At 40.7% G+C, this 23,735-nt stretch overlaps 1 protein-coding gene across 3 annotated transcripts in view; it reads right to left on the reverse strand.

Moving 5' to 3' along the window:
* The window catches only part of LOC122555175 (solute carrier family 22 member 15-like), an 81,601-nt gene that overhangs the window by 23,933 nt on the left and 33,933 nt on the right, over nucleotides 1-23,735 (reverse strand). For all 3 annotated transcript variants that reach the window (XM_043700908.2, XM_043700907.2, XM_043700909.2), the window contains exons 6-10: nucleotides 16,549-16,764; nucleotides 15,686-15,826; nucleotides 13,797-13,882; nucleotides 8,642-8,762; nucleotides 7,571-7,643 (exon numbers count right to left, since the gene is read on the reverse strand). In XM_043700908.2, the coding sequence (XP_043556843.1) occupies nucleotides 7,571-7,643; nucleotides 8,642-8,762; nucleotides 13,797-13,882; nucleotides 15,686-15,826; nucleotides 16,549-16,764 (637 nt within the window). The remainder of the gene's footprint in view (nucleotides 1-7,570; nucleotides 7,644-8,641; nucleotides 8,763-13,796; nucleotides 13,883-15,685; nucleotides 15,827-16,548; nucleotides 16,765-23,735) is intronic.

A 23,735-nucleotide genomic window follows, 5' to 3' on the forward strand; every position in this document is an offset into this window, starting at 1 on the left:
GGACAGGACCGCGTCAAGTTATGCAGAAATTAGTTCGGTGGGGCAGGAGCAGGCTGAGACAAAGTTAATTTGCTTTACTGACCTGTGAGAAATTGAATGTCCCAAGGGTAAGTTGGTGTGTCTTTGTATTATAGGTGGAATGTGGGAGGTTTACATGGCCATTTTCTTGCCATTCAGGGATGATTTACATTTTCATCCAGATATCAATACGAACACTACAGTTGGAACTTGACCACTCCTTTACAGTTCTGTCCTGGTGGCAATTGGAGGGGCGGGGTTCAAGGGCGGAGGAGCGGGAAGTGGAGAAGATGCGGTGGAGAGCATCATCAACCATGTCTGAGGGGAAATTGCGGTCTTTGAAGAAGGAAGCCATCTGGGTTGTTAGGTATTGGAATTGGTCCTCCTTCATGCGGCGAAGGCAAAAGAATTGGGAATATGGGATGGCGTTTTTACAGGGGGCAGGGTGGAAAGAGGTGTAACCTAGGTCGCCGTGGGAGTCAGTTGGTTTATAGTATACGTCCGTGTTGAGTCGGTCGTCCGAGATAGAGATAGAGAGGTCTAGGAAGGGGAGGGAGGAGTCTGAGACGGTCCAGGTAAATTTGAGGTCGGGGTGGAAGGTGCTAGTAAAGTGGATGAACTGTTCAACCTCCTCGTGGGAGCATGAGGTAGCGCCAATACAGTCATCAATATAGCGGAGGAAAAGGTCGGGAGTGGTGCCAGTGTAGCTGCGGATGTTCCACATATCCAACAAAGAGGCAGGCATAGCTAGGGCCCATGCAGGTGCCCATGACTACTCCTTTGGTTTGGAGGAAGTGGGAGGATTGGAAGGAGAAGTTGTTAAGAGTGAGGACCAGTTCAGTCAGTCGAAGGAGAGTGTCAGTGGAAGGGTACTGGTTGGTTTGGCAGGAAAGGAAGAAGCGGAGGGCTTTGAGGCCTTCGTGATGGGGGATGGAGGTGTACAGGGACTGGATGTCCATGCTGAAGATAAGGTGTTGGGGGCCAGGGAAGCGAAAATCATGGAGGAGGTGGAGGGCGTGGGTGGTGCCCCGAACGTAGGTGGGGAGTTCTTGGACTAAATGGGACAGGACCGCGTCAAGTTATGCAGAAATTAGTTCGGTGGGGCAGGAGCAGGCTGAGACAATGGGTCGGCCGGGGCAGTCAGGTTTGTGGATTTTGGGCAGGAGGTAGAAACGGGCGGTGCAGGGTTGTGGGACTATGAAGTTGGAGGCGGTGGATGGGAGATCCCCTGAGGTGACGAAGTTATGGATGGTCTGGGAGATGATGGTTTGGTGGTGGGAGGTGGGGTCATGGTCAAGGGGGCAGTCGAAGGAGGTGTCCGCGAGCTGGCGTTTAGCCTCAGCAATGTAAAGATCGGTGTGCCAAACTACCACTGCGCCTCCCTTGTCTGCCGGTTTGATGGTGAGGTTGGGGTTGGAGAGGAGGGAGTGGAAGACCCAAGGAGTGGTGGTTAGGGCTGGGGGCTGGGGAGTGACGGGGGAGTGCTCGTTCACAAAAATGTTTGTGATAGTGAGAAGCTAGGTTTGTCTTTGTATTCTTGGTTGGTCTTAAAATACTGAACAATTTTTATCAACATGGAGAATACTTTAATAATGCTTTCAGTAGTGTTATGATGATGTGTTACCTCAGATATTAGAGTATCACAATTGGCTGGACATTTACAACATTCTGGACATTTTGGAAAGAAGACTTTGCTAAGCAAAGGAGACTGTCTGCAGCAGACAAAAGTGTTGTACTTACAATTGAACACAAGTTGCCTGATTGGAGTCACTAAGTCTACAATATTTTCATAAAGAGGATACATATCCCAGTTTATGAATGTACCACAGTTATTGAATTTGAACACAGACAGTGATAGAAAAACTTGCCTGAACTAACCTTTCCCTCTCTTTTCTCCGAAGTCCCTTTCAAAGTTTGAGAATTGAAAATATGCATCACTACAAGTGGAAAGTTCCTAAAGGGGATGTTTTCTTGGTTCAACTTGAGAGTTCTCAAAGGAAGAATTCTGAATCAATCACCATCCCAAGAAATGCAAATACAACCAGCTATAATTGACCTACAAAGTCATCCCAGGGCCAAGGGTATTTATGCAAAGTGCCTTTGGATGCAGATAAACATTAAAGAAGAAACCATGAGCTATTTGTTCTGAACTTCACTATTTTAAGATAACATCTTGAAGTTTTTTTCTTACTCTTCCCAGATTGAAGTTCCTGTATGTTTGCATATATTATATTTGCACAGGTGAAACATTTTGTCAATAATCATTAATAAACTTCACATCTTTTCTGGAGTAAGTTTTGTTTGCAATAAACTATCTTATTGTCAGTTAAGGATCCTGGGACTGAGTTATAGGTGGTCTTATATACATGTACAAGTTGCCAACATCACCCGTCTTTTCAATTTAAATTTAATTGTGACCAACGGAGAATGTAACAAGGAAAAGAATCTGTTGGCCCCCTGTAACTCAGTCACAACAATCAGCAAGCCAAATCAAATGATTAAGCAGTTGTTTTTAAGGGCAGAACAAATTTGGCACTTAAGGATATGGGCATTCTAGAAGAATGACTAGGGCAAGGTAGTCTTTTAAGTTGTAAAGAAGGCAAGGGTTTAAAATCAAGGACATGATGCAATTTACTAAATTGTAACTGTATAAAATATCATGGTAAGTTGTTGGCTAAAGGTTAGATTATTGGAAACTTGAAAGAGCAGTGATAAGTGACTTTAGGGAAAGTTTCTCCACTGAACCCAAATTATGGTGATAAGACGTGGCCTTATCAGTGATACTTACAATATAAATACGGATACCACAAAAGTGTCAACTTCAAAGTGATGGTTGTGTACGTAGATGTGTAATATTTATGGAGGGAGAGAATTAGGGAAAAAAGGCAGAAAGTTAACTCAGAAGAGAGGAAAAACAATGACTGCAGACGCTGGAAACCAGATTCTGGATTAGTGGTGCTGGAAGAGCACAGCAGTTCAGGCAGCATCCAAGGAGCAGCGAAATCGACGTTTCGGACAAAAGCCCTTCATCAGGAATAAAGGCAGAGAGCCTGAAGCGTGGAGAGATAAGCTAGAGGAGGGTGGGGGTGGGGAGAAAGTAGCATAGAGTACAATAGGTGAGTGGGGGAGGGGATGAGGGGGATAGGTCAGGGAGGAGAGGGTGGAGTGGATAGGTGGAAAAGGAGATAGGCAGGTAGGACAAGTCCGGACAAGTCATGGAGACAATGCTGAGCTGGAAGTTTGGAACTAGGGTGAGGTGGGGGAAGGGGAAATGAGGAAACTGTTGAAGTCCACATTGATGCCCTGGGGTTGAAGTGTTCCGAGGCGGAAGATGAGACGTTCTTCCTCCAGGCGTCTGGTGGTGAGGGAGTGGCGGTGAAGGAGGCCCAGGACCTCCCTGTCCTTGGCAGAGTGGGAGGGGGAGTTGAAATGTTGGACCACGGGGTGGTGTGGTTGATTGGTGCGGGTGTCCCGGAGATGTTCCCTAAAGCGCTCTGCTAGGAGGCGCCCAGTCTCCCCAATGTAGAGGAGACCGCATCGGGAGCAACTGATACAATAAATGATATTAGTGGATGTGCAGGTAAAACTTTGGATGTGGAAGGCTCCTTTAGGGCCTTGGATGGAGGTGAGGGAGGAGGTGTGGGCGCAGGTTTTACAGTTCCTGCGGTGGCAGGGGAAGGTGCGAGGATGGGATGGTGGGTTGTAGGGGGGCGTGGACCTGACCAGGGAGTCACGGAGAGAACGGTCTTTGTGGAAGGTGGAAAGGGGTGGGGAGGGAAATATATCCCTGGTGGTGGGGTCTTTTTGGAGGTGGCAGAAATGTCGGCGGATGAGAGTAAGCAAACTTAAGGAAGAGGCTGATATTACTGAGAATGAAAAGCCATTCAATGCAGAAACTGAGGGAAGAAATGGCATCTTCCTGGGAAACATGGAATTCTATTTGGGTGGGTGGAGCAGAAGAAGAATTTACAATAAGATATATGAAGGATGGAAGAAGGTGAAATGCGCAAAGGAGGATTTGCATAGGAGTAGAGGCCAAGATTTGACTTAGCTGTAAAGATTATACCATAACCATGATTTAGGTGTGGCAAGTTAGGAAAATATAAATATTTTCATTGATGCAAAGACTAACATTACGAAAGTATTTGCTAGTGAGTAGGGAAAATAATTTTTGACCGAGTAGTCAATGGAATAGGATAATTAATTTGAAATAGCCATGGAAAAGAGGGAGGAGAGACATTATCTGTGAATTTTGGGTCTCAATAGGGTTATCATGCCCTGCCACAAAGCTTTAAGAGGAAACTGAAAACATGTTTGACAGAAGTGAGCACGTTCTTACTACTGTGTGCACCTTTGGAAAATTAACTCAATGCCTTCATCTAAATTTGATCTTTATTGAACACTTTTCTTTCCAAGCACTACCCACAGACATCCAATGACTCCTCAACCAACAGATGCTGATGCTGAGACGTACTACCATTCTTTATTCTATCAGCTTCCTCATGTATGGTTAGTCTTTCAGTTCGATACTTGCATGTCAACTGCATTTTCCAGGTAAAAAATCTGTCATTTAAACCAACGAAATAATAAGGCAAGTGACAGAAGTGCATCAATATGGGCAGAAGAGGCAGCTGTTCATCATCAACTTTTATTGCTATCGACATCATTTTCTAATGGCATAGAAGGATATTGGCAAGGAAATTGTTTATTGTCCATTTTTAGGCACTTATTCAATGATGCACAGAGGCTAGCCTGAAACCAGGCCATGGGAATTATTTATATTATTTGCATGAGCTGCTCCCATCTGTTGTTTTTCCACAGTGGACTCACCATTACTACAGGCTGCTATCCTTGAGGATGATCCGACAGAACAACATAGCAGAGAAGAGGCACTGGAAAAGAATGGCTCGGTTCGATACGACAAAGACAGAACTATTGAGAAGGGAGAATGAAAGGAGAGATGTTGAAGAAGGTAGACAGCTATAGATTCAGGCTAGGGCAGCTAAGAGTTAGTAAGGTGATTTTGGATTTGTGGGCAACTAGAAGGAGGAAAAACAGAATTCTTCATCACGAAGGCTGAGCACAAGAGCTCCTTGTACTTGATGACTGCAGTGAGGGTAGAGCAATAGAGTTTTAAAAGACCATTATAAGCACAATTGATTTCTAATAAGTTGAATTAAGGTTAAATATTAATCTTAAAAGGGAGCTAGTTCTAGATTTCAATTAATTTTCAGATTATTTTTAAAAATTGCATATATAAGGTGATTATAGTGATTGTAATGATATCAGCCGAGTGGACCTCAGAATATGAGTTCCCTGATTGGGGCTGATAATCTGGTCCAATCAGGGAGCTCTGACAGATATAAACAGGAGTGTCAGAGGTTCTGTTCACTCAGAGCTGGCTTTGAGGGAGTTAGTTCAGTGTCAAGGGCTGTCCATGTATAATTAAAGGGTGACTTGGTGATGGGAAACCAGCCTCTGTGGAGTTATTTCAATAAATGTAGAATATTAGTAACAGGAAACACTTTGATGTAGAAATGCAACTCTAGAAAATTCATTTTTCGTTCAGTAGTTCAATATAACCAAAAGTGATTTTTAATGCACAATAGTTGTGAATTGTATGGATACAAATATCTAACATTTTGGTACCAGTTACCAGCATTGAAATGCACGATAGAGGTTTTTGGAGTCCAGTGGGCACTGTAGGGTCTGGGGTGCATCATCATGCTGGATAATGCTATTTTGATTTGATGAGTTTCCATTTCATAGGTTCCTGTGAACTGTTTATTGGTTCTGTTACAATGCTCCATTGAGGACTGGCGAACCCATTAAAGTTTGTTGTTCTGAGAGCAGAAAGGCATCTGCAGGATCCAATTCCTTTTGTATTTTATTCAAATGTGCTGTTTGATATCTAGTTCCTAGCACTAAATTATTTTACAAACATGATCTTCTGCTAAACTAATGGTTCTCAGACTCATTGTTGAAAACAGTTACATGATGTGGTTTACCCTGTTACCAGTAACCAATACCGTCCTTACTACTGAGCTATCCAAAACTATAAATACAAACAGAGGAGAGTTTTGTCACTCAAAATACACAAAAACAAACTACACTTACATATTAAATGTAAGCAAATGTCTTGGCACACTTCTCAGATTGTATTAAAATAATAAATCTTTTTTGGATGAAAATGTAGATGGATGGGTTAGTAAGTTTGTAGATGATGCAAAGATTGGTGTTGTGGGTAGTGTAGAAGGATACAGTGGGATACAGACCAGTTGCAGACATGGGTGGAGAAATGGTAGGTGGAAATTACTCTGGGTAGGTGTGAGATGCTGCACTTTGGGAGATCAAATGTTAAAGAAAAGTATACAGTCAATGGCAGGACTGTGAACAAAATTGATATGCAAAGGGACCTTGGGGTTCAAGTTCATAGCTCACAGAAAGTGGCCACACAAGTAGAAAGGGTGGTAAAGAAGGCATATGGCATGCTTGCATTTATTGATTGTGGAAGTGAATACAAGAATCAGGACATCATGTTGCAGATTTATAGGTTGTTGGTTAGATCACATGGAGTATTGCGTTCAATTATGGTGCCACATTACTGGAAAGAAGTGGATGCTTTGTAGAGGGTGCAGAAGAGGTTTACCAGGATGCCACCTGGATTAAAGGATATGAGCTACTAGGAGAGGCGAGAAGAGTTCAGCTTGTTTTCTCTGGAGTGGCAGAGGCTGAGGGGAAATTTGATAGAAGTCTATAAAATTATGAGATGCATTCATAGGATTGACAGAATCTCTTTCCCCAGAGTTGAAATATCTAAAACCAGGCGGCATGCATTTAAGGTGACAGGGGGAAAGTTCAAAGGAGTTTTTTTCAAAATACAAAGTGTGATAGGAGTCTGGAACATGCTAGAACAGGGTGGTGATGGAGGCAGATACGATAGGGACATTTAAAAGACTTTTAGATAAGCATATGAATGTGCAAGGAATGGAGGGATATGGGCCAAGGTCAGGCAGAAGGGATTAGTTTAATTTGGCATCATGTTTAGCACAACATTGTGGGTCAAAGGGCCCATTCGTGTGCTGTATTGTTCTAAGTTTATTATTGATTAACAGCGGCATGGTGGCACAGTGGTTAGCGCTGCTGCCTCACAGCGGCAGAGACCCGGGATCAATTCCCACCTCAGGCGACTGTCTGTGTGGAGTTTGCACATTCTCCCAGTGTCTGCGGGTGCTCCGGTTTCCTCCCACAGTCCAAAAATGTGCAGGTTAGGTGAATTGGCCATGCTAAATTGCCCGTCATGTTAGGTGATGGGGTAAATGTAGGGGAATTGGTCTGGGTGGATGGCGGGTCGGTGTGGACTTGTTGGGTTGAAGGGCCTGTTTCCACACTAAGTAATCTAAACTAGTTTTAATCCAACTCTAAGAGATGAAGCAACAAATCAAATATAAAGTCTAAACAAAGCCAAGTATTAGATAACTGTACCCTCCAAGGGTAGAGGGAAAAGTATATGGAAGAGCGCTACTGAGAGATGAGAGAATTATACACTAACCAGTAATGGAAGAAAAGGTGCAAGGATTCCTCCCAGTCTAGCACACATTGAACAAATGCCTAGCCCAACATTCCTGTAGGAAAACAAGGAAATAATAAGCAAATATTTGAAATTTCAAAATATACAATCACAAATCAATATGTAGAATAGCTCAGGACACAGTCCCCACACTTGTGACAACCTTAAAGAGCATGCCCACCTGCTTTGTAAACAAATATCTCAGGAATTTTTAAAAACTTGATTCTACTTTGAAATTCCAGGTCTTTAGAAAGTTTTTCTCCAAATGATAGAATTGAAGCAATCAGCTTCAAAGCAATTCACTATGATGTCACCACTTCTAAAAAACAAAATATACTAAAGGATTCAAGTTAATAATAAAAATGAACTTACTCCTAACTGTACACAAATAGAGGATATCAAATATCACAATACATGAGAGGCAACTTATAGTACCTCTGAGTTTAGTTATTTCACCAAGTCTGTATGCTAACGACATGCACTTACATCACACATTTAATATAATGAATGTATCAAAATGGCACACAATCAAAATGAATTTAACAAATCTGGCAACCTGTGGTCTAATACCTGAAGATTAGCTTGGGACTGACTGGATCATTACAAAGTTAGGTTTTGTACCAATATTCTTCAGAGAAGTGAATCAGCTACCTTTACCTAATCTAGCCTACATATTATTCCAATCTCACAATGCCGGTGTTGGACTGGGGTGTACAAAGTTAAAAATCACAACACCAGATTATTGTCCAACAGGTTTAATTGGAAGCACACTAGCTTTCGGAGCGACGCTCCTTCATCAGGTGATTGTCACCTGATGAAGGAGTGTCGCTCCGAAAGCTAGTGTGCTTCCAATCTCACAATGTATGATAGATTCTTAAAACTCTGGGAAATAAAATGGGGATCACTAGTGTCATGTCCACCACAAGAACAAATAAAAATTGCACTGGAGAAAAGCTTACCAATTGAGAAAAATCACGTAAGTGAAACAGTTAATGGGATATCAGAAAGACACACCTGCAATCACTCCAATGGTTTCAACTGTTGTAGACGTACCTGACAGATGTGGGATAGAGCTCAGAGGTGTAAATGTAGACCACATTAAATGCAGCGCTTATTGAAAGTTTACCCAATATAGAAAATGCTTGACTGTTGATAACAGAATATATTCCAATGCCTGAAAAAAGACAATAGTAAAGATAAAATGCTTTGAATGAAATCTGCGCAGAAAAAACCCAACACACATAATTCAATAGCATGCAATATCAATTTAGATGTAATAAATTAGATTTATGAAAGGAAATATTCTCTCAAGGATATTCAATAACTGATGATGAAAAATATCCATGTGAGCAATGTTAAGGCAAGGGTCAAGTTCAGCTATGAAACTCTGCAAATTTGAATGTCCTGGCATGATTGTCTGGATTCAACATGACAATTGGTCATTATGAGTGATGACACTTATCAACTGTACTCCAGCACAAATCAGCAATTTCCAGAGGACACAGTGAAACAATTTATACAGAATAAACAAGTAAAATAGCACAAAGTAAAAATTCCTGAAACAGATGACGAATTCCACTGATAATAGCCATAGAGTCATAGAGTCCAACCTGTCCATGCCGACCGGATATCCCAACCCAATCTAGTCCCACCTGCCAGTACCTGGCCCATATCCCTCCAAACCCTTCCTATTCATATACCCATCCAAATGCCTCTTAAATGTTGCAATTGTATCAGCCTCCACCACTTCCTCTGGCAGTTCATTCCATTCATGTACCACCCTCTGCGTGAAAAAGACGCCCCTTAGGTCTCTTTCATATCTTTCCCCTCTCACCCTAAACCTATGCCCTCTAGTTCTGGACTCTCCGACCTCAGAGAAAAGACTGTCTATTTATTCTATCCATGCCCCTCATAAATTTTGTAAACCTCTAAGGTCACCCTTCAGCCTCCGACGCTCCAGGGAAAACTGCCCCAACCTGTTCAGTCTCTCCCTATAGCTCAAACCCACCAACCCTGGCAACATCCTTGTAAATCTTTTCCGAACCCTTTCAAGTTTCACAACATCTTTCCGATAGGAAGGAGACCAGAATTGCACGCAACATTCCAACAGTGGCCTAACCAATGTCCTGTTTTGAGAAGAAATGTAGCTCAGGTTGAGGTTCTGGGTGTAGGTTTGCTCGCTGAGCTGGAAGGTTCATTTTCAGACGTTTCGTCACCATACTAGCTAACATCTTCAGTGAGCCCCCCAGATGAAGCACTGGTGGTATGGCCTGCTTTCTATGCGTTGGGTTGGTGATTTATTTCCGGTGGTGACATCATTTCCTGTTCTTTTTCTCAGGGCGTGGTAAATGGGATCCAAGTCAACGTGTTTGTTGATAGAGTTCCGGTTAGAATGCCATGCTACTAAGTATTCTTGTGCGTGTCTCTATTTGGCTTGTCCTAGGATGGATGTGTTGTCCCAGTTGAAGTGGTGTCCTTCCTCATCTGTATGTAAGGATACTAGTGAGAAAGGGTCATGCCTTTTTGTGGCTAGTTGATGTTCATGTATCCTGGTGGTTAGTTTTCTGCCTGTTTATCCAATGTAGTGTTTGTTAACAGTTCTTGCAAAGTATTTTGTAGATGACATTAGTTTTGTTTGTTGTCTGTACAGGGTCTTTCAAGTTCATTAGCTGCTGTTTTAGTGCATTTGTGGGCTACCATGATGCCAAGAGGTCTGAGTAGTCTGGCACTCATTTCAAAGATGTCTTTGATAGGAGTCCCCTGATTTTTAATCATAGTTCTTGATTCTGCCATAACAGGGATCATCCCCAGCTTAGGGGCTATGGTTTCTGGACATGTTTTGTCTGCTTGTTTGGGTTTGTTGCTGAGAAATTGGTGGACTGTGTTTATTGAGTACTCATTCTTTTTGAATACACTTTATAGATGATTTTCCTCTGCTCTTCCTAGTTCCTCTATGCTGCAGTGTGTGGTGGTTCGTTGAAATAATGTTCTAAAAAAGGGTAGACTGCAAAACATTTCCAGAATGCAAGAAATATCAAATTCTTAAGTGCTATAAGCAATGAATTATTTGCATTGCGGCGCTAGAGAAATGATATTAATTGATAAATATTAACCTAAATATTCTGAAGATTCATAATTACAGTAACCTATACTCTTCAACTAATTCTCTAAACATTTATATCTATGTTGAGAACTCAGCTAAAAATAGGCTTGTATTATTTTTCCAATCATAATTTGTGACCAGTGTGCATCTGTGCTCCAGTGGGTAGGTACATTTGATGCTAACACCTCACTTAAATGGGTATTGGGCTCAGCATTTGTCACCTTGCCAGATGTCTCTGCTCTGTGTTCAACATGGGATCGAGCAGTGTGTGTTAACAACATAGGATACAGTCGATTTCGATCTTGCAGGCAGACTATCCCTCTGAAAGAAATATGCTTTTGAATTACAGCAGACTGTTGTTGAAGTCAATTGCTTCAATTGTAAACGAGGAAAATTGAACTTCAGGGCAAAATGATGTCTTCAGGATCTCTAAAGCAGTTCTGCAGGCATTACTAGTGGAAGTAGACAGGAGGAGAAACATTAAGGTTCTATAGCAGGTCACGAGACTCTTGAGGGAAAAGAAAAAATTGAGACCTTATGGTCAGGGAAATTGATTCTAGCCTCTGGACTCAAACTCATTACATGTTACCAATGAGTTACAGTTTACATTGATGTGATGGATTGTTTTGGTGTAATGAGTGTCCATATCTCTGGGCCAGAAGACTTGGGTACAAGTCCCACCTTTTTATAATATGCCTGAATGAGTTTAATAAAAGTATCTATATTGATATGATAGGTATTGTTACATAAAGATTTTGAGGAGGATCAGATGTTAGGTCTCACTCGTTCAAGATTCTAAGCTGTTCTGCCCACATAATTATCCATATGACCTCACAATGAGCTGAGCACCTCAGTATTGACTCTTTCAAACCCATATTTGGCAGGTGACAGTCCAAGCTGTAATAGTGTTCACTTCTGTTACAACACTATATGTGGAACATTTACTTTAACACTTTGAGATCCAAAGGAATCTTGACTGGATAGATAGACAGGGGATGATCCCTGTTACGGCAGAATCAAGAATTATGATTAAAAATCAGAGGACTCCCATTTAAAATAGATTAAGTACAATTTTTTCTCTCAGAGGGTCACAAGCTTTTGAAACTCTCTTCTCCTCATCTCAGTCCTAAATGCTCTTCCAGCACCACTAATCCAGAATCTGGTTTCCAGTATCTGCAGTCATTGTTTTTAACCTCATTGATTTTAACCCTACTGCGAATCCTCTTGCAAGGATGCCTGCCTTGAAGAAGTTTTCCTCCTCTCTCTACAAGAATCTCAGAGTCCCTCTCCCACTGCAACTCCCAGGTCATTTCCTCTGCCCTGAAGCTCTTCCACCCTCTCCTCCCTGACCTATCACCTTCATCCCCTCCCCCACTCACCCATTGTACTCTATGCTACTTTCTCCCTCCTCTAGCTTATCTCTCCACGCTTCAGGCTCACTGCCTTTATTCCGGATGAAAGACTTTTGCCCGAAACATCGATTTCGCTGCTCCTTGGATGCTGCCTGAACTGCTGTGCTCTTCCAGCACCACTAATCCAGAATCTGGTTTCCAGCATCTGCAGTCATTGTTTTTACCTCAGTCCTAAATAGCCTATCCTGTATTTTTAAACATTGATCCCTGGTTCTGGACTCCCCAGTCATTCAAAACATCCTTCCTGCATTTAATCTGACTAGTCCTGCTAGCATTTTATAGGATTCTATGGTTTCTCCCCTCATTCTTCTAAACTCCAGCAAATATATCCTAACTGATACAATTGCTCTTTATATGGCTCTCCCATTCCAGAAATGTGTCTTGTAAATTTTTGTTGCACTCCTTCCATAGCTAGGAAATTCTTCCCCAGGTGAGGAGACCAAAGCTGTATACAATACTCCAGGTAATCTCACCAAGACCCTGTACATTTGCAGCAAGACATATCTGCTCCTATACACTAATCTTCTCACTATGAAAGCCAACATACCATTTGCCTTCTTCATTGCCTACTGCACCTTCATGCTTACTTTCAGGCATTCAGATAATAACCTGCCTTCCTTTTTTTGCTACAAAGTGAACAACCTCAATTATCTATATAATACTTCATCTGCCATACCTTTTCCTACAAGCTCACTTTATCCAAATTACACGGAAGTACCTCTGATTCATCCTCACAGTTCTCTCTCCCACACATCTATGTTTCATCTACAAACCAGGGAGGTTAGTTCCCTCATCTAAATCATGAACATGTATTATGAATAACTAGGATCCTAGTATTGATTCCTGCACTACCCCAATAGTCACTGGCTGCCACACAGAAAAAGAATAATTAACTCCTACTCTTTGTTTCCTATCTGCCAAACAGCTCTCTAGTTTTCTATCCATGTCAGAGTAATACACTGTTTTATTATTCCTAAGAGTGAGAATCATGAAATAATTGCATTGTTTTAATTTATAGTGATATGAAAATTTCTAAGAAATTAAAATATCTGAGGTCAGCAATAGCAGATAATACATATTGCGCTCACAAAACTTTCTGCTGATAATTGCATATCATCACTCAACTGCTACCTTTATCATTAGTTTCCTAGATCAGTGTAGTCAATTCTTGAAGGCCTCCTATGTAGTAATCTCAAACAATGATCCATCCACAAGTTTCTATACCAGATTTGATTAAAGTGAGAAATCATGCACCGCCTAGATGGTCTTGAGTTGATGATTTATGTGCAATTCCAGTAACGGTATTAGTTGAAAATTGAACAATCTGTAGCTCTGTTAGTTTCTATTCTTCTCAATTATATATATTCACTGACTAATGAGTGCCAGATAATTTCAGTGAAATCTGACCCTGTTTAAAAATGGCAAAGTAGTGATCAACATGCAGCACAATCAAGTGGCCTAAGAATTTGAAAAACTAACCATTAATGCGCAAAAACAGACAGTTTGAATGCATGCAATATTACAGCCAGACACTAGCATCCATTCAACTAATTTTCTGGCAGTGATATTCATCACTTTGAACAGTGATAAAGTAATGAAATAAAATTTCTGCACAATTACAGAAATGAAACATTGCTATGACCTTTGACTAAATGACAAACATACAGGTATTTTAATAATATATTTAACTTGCCTTTCTTTTCTGGCAACAAAATTATAATAAGACAAGTGGCACCTCCCAACAGAAGGAATCCTGCTAATGTCCGTCTACGGCCTGACCTGGAGGAAGAGCAGGGACAATATGTGTGGCCACAAATCAGAGGTTCAGACATTCTTTTTGCCATTCTGCAACATATTTTTTGAGTATCAATACTGACTTCTTTATTTACACAAATTTAAAATTATTCATGGATTACAACCTCAAAATGTAAATAGTCTGCAGCTACAGGAGGTAATAAGGAAGACAAATTGAATTTCGGCATTTATTGTGAGAAGAACAGAGTATAAAAGTAAGGAAACATTGCTGCAACTGTACAAGGCATTAGTGAGACTGCACTTGGAACACTACATGCAATTTTTGTCCCATTACTTGAGGAGAGATGTAGTTGCATTGAAGGCTGATCAGAGGAGATTCACTAGATTAATTCCAGAGAATGAAGGGTTTGACTTATAAAGAAAGATTGAGCAATTCAGGTCTATGCACTCTGGTGAATGAAAGGAAACCTAACTGAGGTGTACAAAATGCTAAAGGGGCTTGACAAGGGAGATAGGGAGGATTTTCCCTTGTGTGGGGCAATTTAGAACAAAAGGCCATTGTTTTAAGATAAGGGGTAGCAGATTTAAAACAGAGATGAGGAGAAATTATTTCTCTCAAAGAGGAGTGAATCTGTAGAATTCAATTACCTGGAGTGTGGTGGACACTGGGATACTGACTAAATTTAAGGAGGAGATGGACATATTTTTAATTAGTAATGGGTTGATGGTTTATGGACAGTGGACAGGAAAGTAGAGTTGAGACCAAAGTAAGATCAGCCATGACGTTATTGAATGGCAGAGCAGGCCCAGGGGCTGAAATGCTTATTCCTGCTCATAGTTCTTATGAAGAATAAATAATGTTCTGTTATTTTCACGAATATTGGACAGTGAATATTTCAAAGATCAGAATGTTGCAATAAAATAAAATAGGAAATTAATTTGCTTCTTATTTTCAATTTATAAAAATGGTTGTTTAATTAGAAATGTCAAACAAAACCAGACTGTCAGTTACTGAAAATGCTACCACATTACTTAACAAAATTTACATAATTAGGGCACAAGCACTAAATGATTGAAATTATTTATACCTTTATATTACAGAACAGAAATGTATCATAACCATGTTAAAAATTGATTCCTTAATTTAAAATGCTATTTAATTAGGGAATTTTGTGCTTTACCAGGAACACACAAACAGCAGAACCAGTTAAGCCATTTTTGACAGTGTTGGCTGAGGGGAATACTGAAAGGATGGTAAACTGTGGTCTTGCTTACAGTAAGGATTTTTAGAATCCATCTGAACTACCAGATCCATACAGGCAGAGCTTGAAGTTATTAGTTTATTCAAAAGACAGCATATCTGCCACCACAACAAACCTCAGTTTTATGAAATTAACTTAGGAATAGGGCTTGAATCAACAGCTTTCTGACTCAAAAGGACATGGGGATAATTATACTAAAAGACCAACAGGGATAAATGCACTTTAGCTGTTAAACTTCTGAACTAAGTCTACGCAAATGTTCAATCATATGTGCCATTAGAAACTTCAATAGCCTGCTGTTCATGTTAAATAATTGAAAGATTGACTAAGAACTGTAAGTGGCTGTCAACATCACCCCAAAGTCCATTAAAAGCTATAAGTATTATGGATACTCACTAGAAAAAGACAACATTATTGTCAATAGATTGATTATTTTTTGCAAATGAATATCAAGACAAAACAGAAAATCATTTTAGAAAATGAGATGAGCAACAAATAGTCAAATAAGTGAAAGATTTTGTAAAGGCATTTGCATATAGAGAGGAGTAGGGTATTGTCAACTCACCAAGAGCGGTTCAACAGAAAGAAACAGAGAGGATATGAAGGCAACTCAGCTATTCCCGAAAGTGCTACATTTAGATATTGATTACCACCCATGTCACTGGAATTTAGAGTCAGCCCATAATATACAAGACTGCATATAAACCTAATGAGAAAAGAGAAAGAGCAATAGTTACAAGATTAATATATGGAAGTTCAAAGCAAATATTCCTTGTTTTATTTCCTAATCTAAAATCATTTTGTTTGTATCTATAATTTATTCAAATTACATTTGATGAAATACAATGTTTTGTTAGGTAGCTGAACAAAAAAGAACTTTCAAGAATTGTAACAATTTTTAACAATGACAGAATAAAAGTCGACAGGAGTAAGAGCCCAAACATCGCATTCCAGAAAATTCTAGTACAGGATTTGAAACTTGTAAAACTACAGTCATCTTAAAACACAGATAGAAAGAATTGCACATTTAATCTATGTCTGTTGAATTTCCAATCTCAGTTATGCTGTAAGAGAGTAGCAAATAAGGAAACAAAATATATCAATTGTTCTCAAGCCTCCTAGTTCCAGACTGCAAAAGTCCAAATGTATGTAATCTGCTTGGTCACAACTACAATACAACACACGATATAAAATATGGAACAAAGACAAATTATTTGGCCAAACCAGTCCATGTTGGTATTAATACTCGACCAAGCATTGTTCTCCTATCTTTCCTCTTCTAATTTATCAAGACTCTTCCATTTCCTTCTCCCTCAAATGCTTATTTAGACTTTCGTTAAGTACATCCATGTCATTTGCATCAGCCAATTACTGTAGCATAAAACTCTAACTAAAATGATGTATCAAAATGACATATTTGAGACATACCAAACATACATCATTATCAATGTCCGCCACAAGAGAACTCGATCCCGGAAAAGATCAAACATATTACTGGACTCATCATCAATTTCTCCAGTTGGTGGCTTCAGAAATACTGAATACTTCTGCTGACCATTCTTTTTTGCAAAGTTGTCAAGTATATTCTTTGCTTCATTCCACCGCCCTTGAGTGTACAGCCAATGTGGAGATTCTGGGATACATCTACAAAGAAGTCAGTCACAGTTTTTTTTTGAAGGTAAAACTTAGCAACAGCTATTACAGACACACAGATCTTTATATACTCATTTCAACCAGATGGGAAAATGATGCAACTGACCCTTATAAAAAAATAAAAAACGTACAATAAAAACTTACTTGATGAAGGAAAACCTTCCAGTCAAAATAGCCTTACATTTCTTACAATTGCATATAAAATCTCCTTGCAGCACAATGCCTATTTAGGAGCAGTACGGTTGCTTGGTGGTTAGCACTGCTGTTTCACAGTACAAGGGACCCAGATTCAATTCCAAAAGGGAAAATTCTGGAAAATCTCAGCAGGTCTGGCAGCATCTGTAAGGAGAGAAAAGGGCTGACGTTTCGAGTCTAACTGACCCTTTGTCAAAGCTTTGACAAAGATTTCAGATTCCAGCATCCGCAGCAATTTGCTTTTACCCAGGTACAATTCCAACCTTGGGCAATTGTCTGTGTGGAGTTTGCATATTCTTCCTGTGTCTGTGTGGGTTTCCTTCAGGTGCACCTGTTTTCTCCCACTGTCCTAAGATATGCAGATTAGGAGGACTGGCCATGCTAAATTGCTATGTGGTGTCCAGGAATTGCAGGCGAGGTGGGTTAGCGATGGTAAATATGGGTTTACAGTGGAATGCTCCTCAGAGGTTCAGCACAGACATGATGTGCCAAATGGTTTCTTTCTGCACTGTGGCAGTTCTATGATTCTATTTATATATGAATATATGAATTATGTAGTTAAGATACTTCTTGCATTCATATATTACAGTGGAGAGCTGAAAAATGCTATTAGACAAAATCTTGCTTACAAGATGCAATTCCAGTTTTGTCCAGAATAACACCAAAGTTTATGGCTGTAATTACAAGGTAGGTTTCCCATAAAACATATATTCAGTACAAAATGTAGTCATAACCTTTTTTGGTATCTATGAATCTGTGTTATGGTTGAGGATTGTTATTTTCTTTTATGCTCAGTGCCAAAGGGCCACTCCCCTGAAAAAAAAACTCTGGAGAATCAAATGTCATTTGCTTATGCTCAATTTTTGTCAATATAGTAAGTAATACAGCAGTATAGTAACATCATATGGATTATTAGTTTCTCAAAGCTAAGAGGGTGGTGAGATAAATGGGAGGGGGTGGGGCAGGGGGCGCAGGTAGCTGAGAGTGCAATAATTAGATGGAAGTGGAGGTAATGGTGATAGGTCAGAGGGGAAGATGGAGTGGATAGGAAGATGGAAAGGTAAGGCGGGTCATGAGGGCAGTGCTGAGATGGAAGGTTGGATCTGGGATAAGGTAGGGAGAGGAGAAATGAGGAAACTGGTGAAATCCACATTGATGCCATGGGTTTGGAGGGTCTCGAGGAAGAGGGGTTCTTCCTTCAGGCATTGGGTGGTTAGGGAGTGGCAGTGGAGGAGGCCCAGGACCTGCACGTCCTTGGCGGAGTGGGAGAGGCAGTTGAAGTGTTCGGTCACAGACCATTGGGGTTGGTTGGTGCAGGTGTCCTGGAGATGTTCTCTGAAGTGCTGTGCAAGTAGGTGTCCTGTCTCCCCAACGTAGAGATGACCGCATCTGGAGCAATGGATACAGTAAATGACACGTGTGGAAGTGCAGATGAAACTTTGATGGATGTGGATGGCTCCTTTGTGGCCTTGGACTGAGGTGAAGGGGAAGGTGTGGGTGCAGGTTTTGCAATTCCTGCAGTGGCAAGGGAAGATGCCGGGAGGGGAGAGTGGGTTTGTGTTGACCATGGACCTGATGAGGTAGTCGTGGAGGGACAGTCTTCACAGAAAGTGGATAGGGGTGGGGAGGGAAATGTGTGTCTGGTGGTGGAGTCCACTTGTAGTTGGCGGAAATGGCGGAGGATGATGCGATGTATACGGAGGTTGGTGGGGTAGTAGGTGAGGCCCAGGGGATTCTGTCCTTGTTGGAGTTGGAGGAGTGAGGTTTGGGGTCGGAGGTGCGGAAAGTGGATGAGATGCACTGGAGGGCATCATCAACCACGTGGGAGGCGAAATTGCAGTCTTTAAAGAAGGAGGCCACCTGGTGTGTTCTGTGGTGGAACAGGTCCTCCTGGGAGCAGATGCAACAGAGGTAGACGAATTGGGAATAAGGGATAGCACTTTTACAGAAGACAGGGTGAGAGGAGGTGTAGTCCAGGTAGCCGTGGGAGTCAGTGGGTTTGTAGAAGATGTCAGTGTTGTGTTGATCACTATTGATGGAGATAGACAGATCCAGGAAGGGGAGGGAGGTGTTTGAGATGGTCTAGGTGAATTTAAGGTCAGGGTGGATGTGTTGGTGAAGTTGATTAACTGTTCAACCTCCTTGTGGGAGCACAAGGTGGCTCTGATGCAGTCATCAATGTAGCGGAGTAAAACGTGGTGAATAGTGCTGGTGTAGCTAAGGAAGATGGACTGTAACCAACAAAGACAGGCATAGCTGGGGCTCCTTCCACATCAGCATCACCCTCATGACCTGTCCATCTTCCTTCCCACCTATCCGCTTCACCCTCCCCTCTAAACTATCACCATTACCCCCACCTCCATCTACCTATCACACTCTCAGCTACCTTCCCCAGCCCCACACCCTCCCATTTATGTCACCACCCCCTTGGCTCACTCCTGATGAAGGGCTTTTGCCTGAAACATCGACTCTCCTGCTCCATGGATGCTGTCTGACCTGCTGTGCTTTGCCAGCACCACACGTTCGACTCTAATCTCCAACATCTGCAGTCCTCACTTTCACCTAGTATTTTAATTACAGGCAAAACCAGAGTTGCAAATCAGCTCTGTTCTTGAATATGTTCGCAAATCAATTTGTACTCAATCTGGAACAAAATGCAGGACACCAGAAAATAGCCTTTCGTACATACAAGGAAATGTTTGCATGTCAGAATTTGAAATTACAGCCCTGTATGAAATTGTGTTCATAAGTAAATTAGAGAACTGAATGATTTGGTGGGCCTGGCTGGGGGCAGGAAGCTGGAATGTGCACTCCATCTAACCCTGAGATGCAACTGAGCTCTTTCACCAGTATGTTTTTGCCTCCATCCAGAACACCGATGTTTTCTTGTCTGATCTGTTTATTTGGGCTGGGAGGGTGGTGGATTTAGAAGGGGGTTACAGTTATATAGGTAGAATTCATAGATGTTTACCTGTAGTTAGAACCTTTGTATTTATAATAAACAATAGTTCTTGATAAGTGCGGGAACCTTGTCTGTTTTCTGTTAAGTTGGTTCTATCAGATAGGTAAAATTAGCGATTTGGGTACACTGATAATTTTTTTGTCTTTTGTAATGACCCCTTGGTTACCAGCATGTCATCTCAAGTTGTAACATAATGATGTAGCTGAAGGTGGTTGGCCCTTGAATACTACCCTGAAGAACTCCTACAGAGATGTTTTGGAGCTGAGATGACTGACCTCCAGTAATCACAACCATTTTCCTTTGTGCCGTGTATGACTCCAATCAGTGGAGAGTTTTCCCCCGATTCCCATTCACTCTAGTTTTGCTAGTGTTCTTTTATGTCAGACTCAGTCAAATGCAGCCTTGATTTCAAGGGTACACACTCTGATCTCACATTTGGAATGTCCATAAATGAATCATAGTTATTAGTTCACTTGCCCTGATGGAACCAAAATTGAATATTAATGAGCAAGTTATGTCTATTGCAATCTGATCCCATCCATTTAGAATTTCTTGTACCCATTTAGTTTCATTACAAATCCATCACTTATCTAACCAGGCATTTTATAACCACTGTGCAATGGTGATGGGAATAAATGTTTGAAGTAGTGGATAGAAAGTTGATAGATTATAGAGAATCTGGAGGAGAGTTATTTGTCACAGAATCCCAGCCTCTGACCTATTATAGCTACAGAATTGAAAATAATTTTTTTGTTGAATTAGTTAACTCATTCTACAATAATTTCTTTGACAATAATGAAAGCATTTACAAGGCTGTCAAATTGCCTCGGAGGTCTGAAATAAAGAGTTCACCAAATTCATTCAGAGTTATTTGGTTAAGGCATCATCGCATGAATCTATTTTCGATCAGATTTGACAGTTTCAGTTTCAGAAACGTCCCTCCAAAACAAAACATCTTCCTTTCGACCTACTGAATTTGATGTTTCTCATTCCTTTTTTGTTTTTGGGCAGTTTGTGTATTACTAACATGTGATAATTGGATGACAAGATTATTAAAATCATCAGCGCTGAAAATGTGTTGCTGGAAAAGCGCAGGTCAGGCAGCATCCAAGGAGGAGAATCGACATTTCGAGCATAAGCCCTTCTTCAGGCCCGAAACGTCGACTCTCCTGCTCCTTGGATGCTGCCTGACCTGCTGCGCTTTTCCAGCAACACATTTTCAGCTCTGATCTCCAGCATCTGCAGCCCTCATTTCTCCTATTGAAATCATCAAGCGAAGTTCGTCCACTATCCAACTATTCTATTCTGTATGATCATGATCCTTGAAATGGCTTACTGAGATACACATCTAAAGGTTGAATTACAAATGTTAGATACCTGTTATAACTTTAACTTAGGTATGTTTTCTCCATGACTGTCTCTTAATTTCATTAGTATTTGGGGTCTTAATATGTCTTACACTAACAATGTTATGTTCATAGGCCACCAGGTGATTAATTATACCCATTATCAATCCACAACTTCACTTCACCCTCACCATTCATCAATTGTTATGCTACTATGGATATGGACAAAAGATCCTGTAGGGATTTTTGGCATGGTTTTAGTTTTAAAAATCACCACAGGTTTTGATTTTATCCATCAGCCATGCAGACTATTATCACCATGATTTTTTTGTCTTCTCATGTCTTGTGACTCTCACTAGAACTGTTTAGAAACTTTTCTACCATCCCCCCAGCCCACGTCCCACCTCCCACCCAACCCCCACCACCATTACCACTACTGAGTCACTAACCATCAATATCCTTGGATTTGCTTTTGACCAGAGACTAAATCCTCCAATGAGTCTGACTCCCGAAAGCTTGTCCTCCCACCATCTGCAAAAAAATAACTCCCCACTTGCCTGGATGAATACAGCTTCAACAATACTCAAGACCCTTGATACCATTGAGGACAAAGATTGGTACATCTGCAAACATTCACTCTAACAACCACTACCACACCAAGAAGTAGTAGCAGTGTGCACTATGAGATGTAGTGCAAAAATTTACCAAGGCTCCTTAGACAGCACCTTTCAAACTCATGATCACTAGCATCTGCAAGATCCCCTCTAAGCCCCTTGTTATTCTGAAATAGAAACATATTGCGAATAGCACTGCTCAAGTACCTATACCAAATGTACTACAGCGGTTCAAGCTCAATACCACTTTCTCGAGGGGAACTCGGGATATGCAATAAGTGCTGGCCCAGCCAAGGGCACTCACATGCCATGAATGAATAAAACAAAAAGATGATGGTGAAAGCTGAATACAGCTTTATGTATTAAAAAGGAATAAGAGATTCTAATAGTAAGGGAGGTTCAAAGTCACTAATAAGCAGGTGAACAAGAGTTTAAGGAAGTTTTATGTGCAGTTTTAAAATATAATCATACTAACTAGTGTTCACAGAATAAGATTCCAAACTACTGAGAGACAAATTATGGGATTTTGCATGCAATAAACAAACGTGAATCAAGTGTTAAATGAGATTATATTTAAAGGATTGGATCAGAAGATGAATCTCAGGGTTGGGATGATCAAATCACTAAAATAAACAACACAATCTTCCTATCTGCTAAAATAAAACCAAACAGAATCTTGGGATAGACTGCCATTGATATTGTCTGGACATTTAAATCCAGAAAAGTCATTTCAAAACTATATTCAACCCTGATAAGACAACATTGGAGTACTGCAGCTATATGAGTCTCTGTGTTTCCAATAGAGTATTCTCCTACTAGAGATGGGGATGGAGACCAGATACACAGCTAATCACAGAAGTTTCAAAAATCATGAATGATGAAAAGTTTACTGCTTGGATCTTTCCACTCTTGTACAGTCAAAGACTCATACAGCACAGAAAAAGATCCTTTAGTCCAACTTATTCATGCTGGCCAAGTTTCCCAATCTAAACTAGTCCCACCTGCCTGCATTTGGACCATATCCCTTTAAACCTTCCCTATTCATGTATCTGCCCAAATGTCTTTTAAATATTGTACTGTATCTGCATTTACCATTTCTCTGGCAGTCCATTCCACATTTGAACCACCCTCTGTATGAAAATGTTGCCCCTCAGGTCTCTCCTAAATCTTTCAACACTCACCTTAAAATTATGCTCTGTAGTTTTGAACTTTTCCCCCATCCTAGGAAAAGACCTTTGCTATTCACCTTACCTATGCCACTCATGATTTTATAAATCTCTATAAAGTCACCCCTCAACCTCCTATGCACCAGTGAAAAAAGTCCCCAGCCTTTCCAACCTCTCTTTATAACCCAAACTCTCCAGTCCTGGCAACATCCTGGTAAATCTTTTCTGAACCTTCTCCAATTTAAAAACATCCTCCCTACAGCAGGGCAATCAGAACTGTACACAGTACTCCACAAGTAGCCTCACAAACATCCTATACAACCTCAACATGACGTCCCAACTTCCATATTCAACGGTTTGAACAAGTGTGCTAAACACATTCTTAACCACCCTCTCTGTGATGCAACATTCAAACATTTGATTAAATGTTTAAATAAAGTACTGAGGAAACTAAGGACAAAGAAAGGAACACCAAGAAGACTATATTTTTCACAAGCTAAAAGGATGATATTTATATGGAAAACCTCTGCCATTGATGTAGAGCAAGACAGACTTGAGGAGGAACAAAACAAGTTCTTAAAAAAAGGACTCAGAAGTATTAGAAATGTGCTGACAGAATTATGTAGACAGGTTTGCTAGGTGAAACAAAATCCTTGTCCTGTCTGAAAATATCTTTAGT

This window comes from Chiloscyllium plagiosum, unplaced genomic scaffold (genome assembly GCF_037043375.1).
Source record: "Chiloscyllium plagiosum isolate Xiang-an unplaced genomic scaffold, Cpla_swu_hap1 HiC_scaffold_12, whole genome shotgun sequence".
NCBI lineage: Eukaryota > Metazoa > Chordata > Chondrichthyes > Orectolobiformes > Hemiscylliidae > Chiloscyllium > Chiloscyllium plagiosum.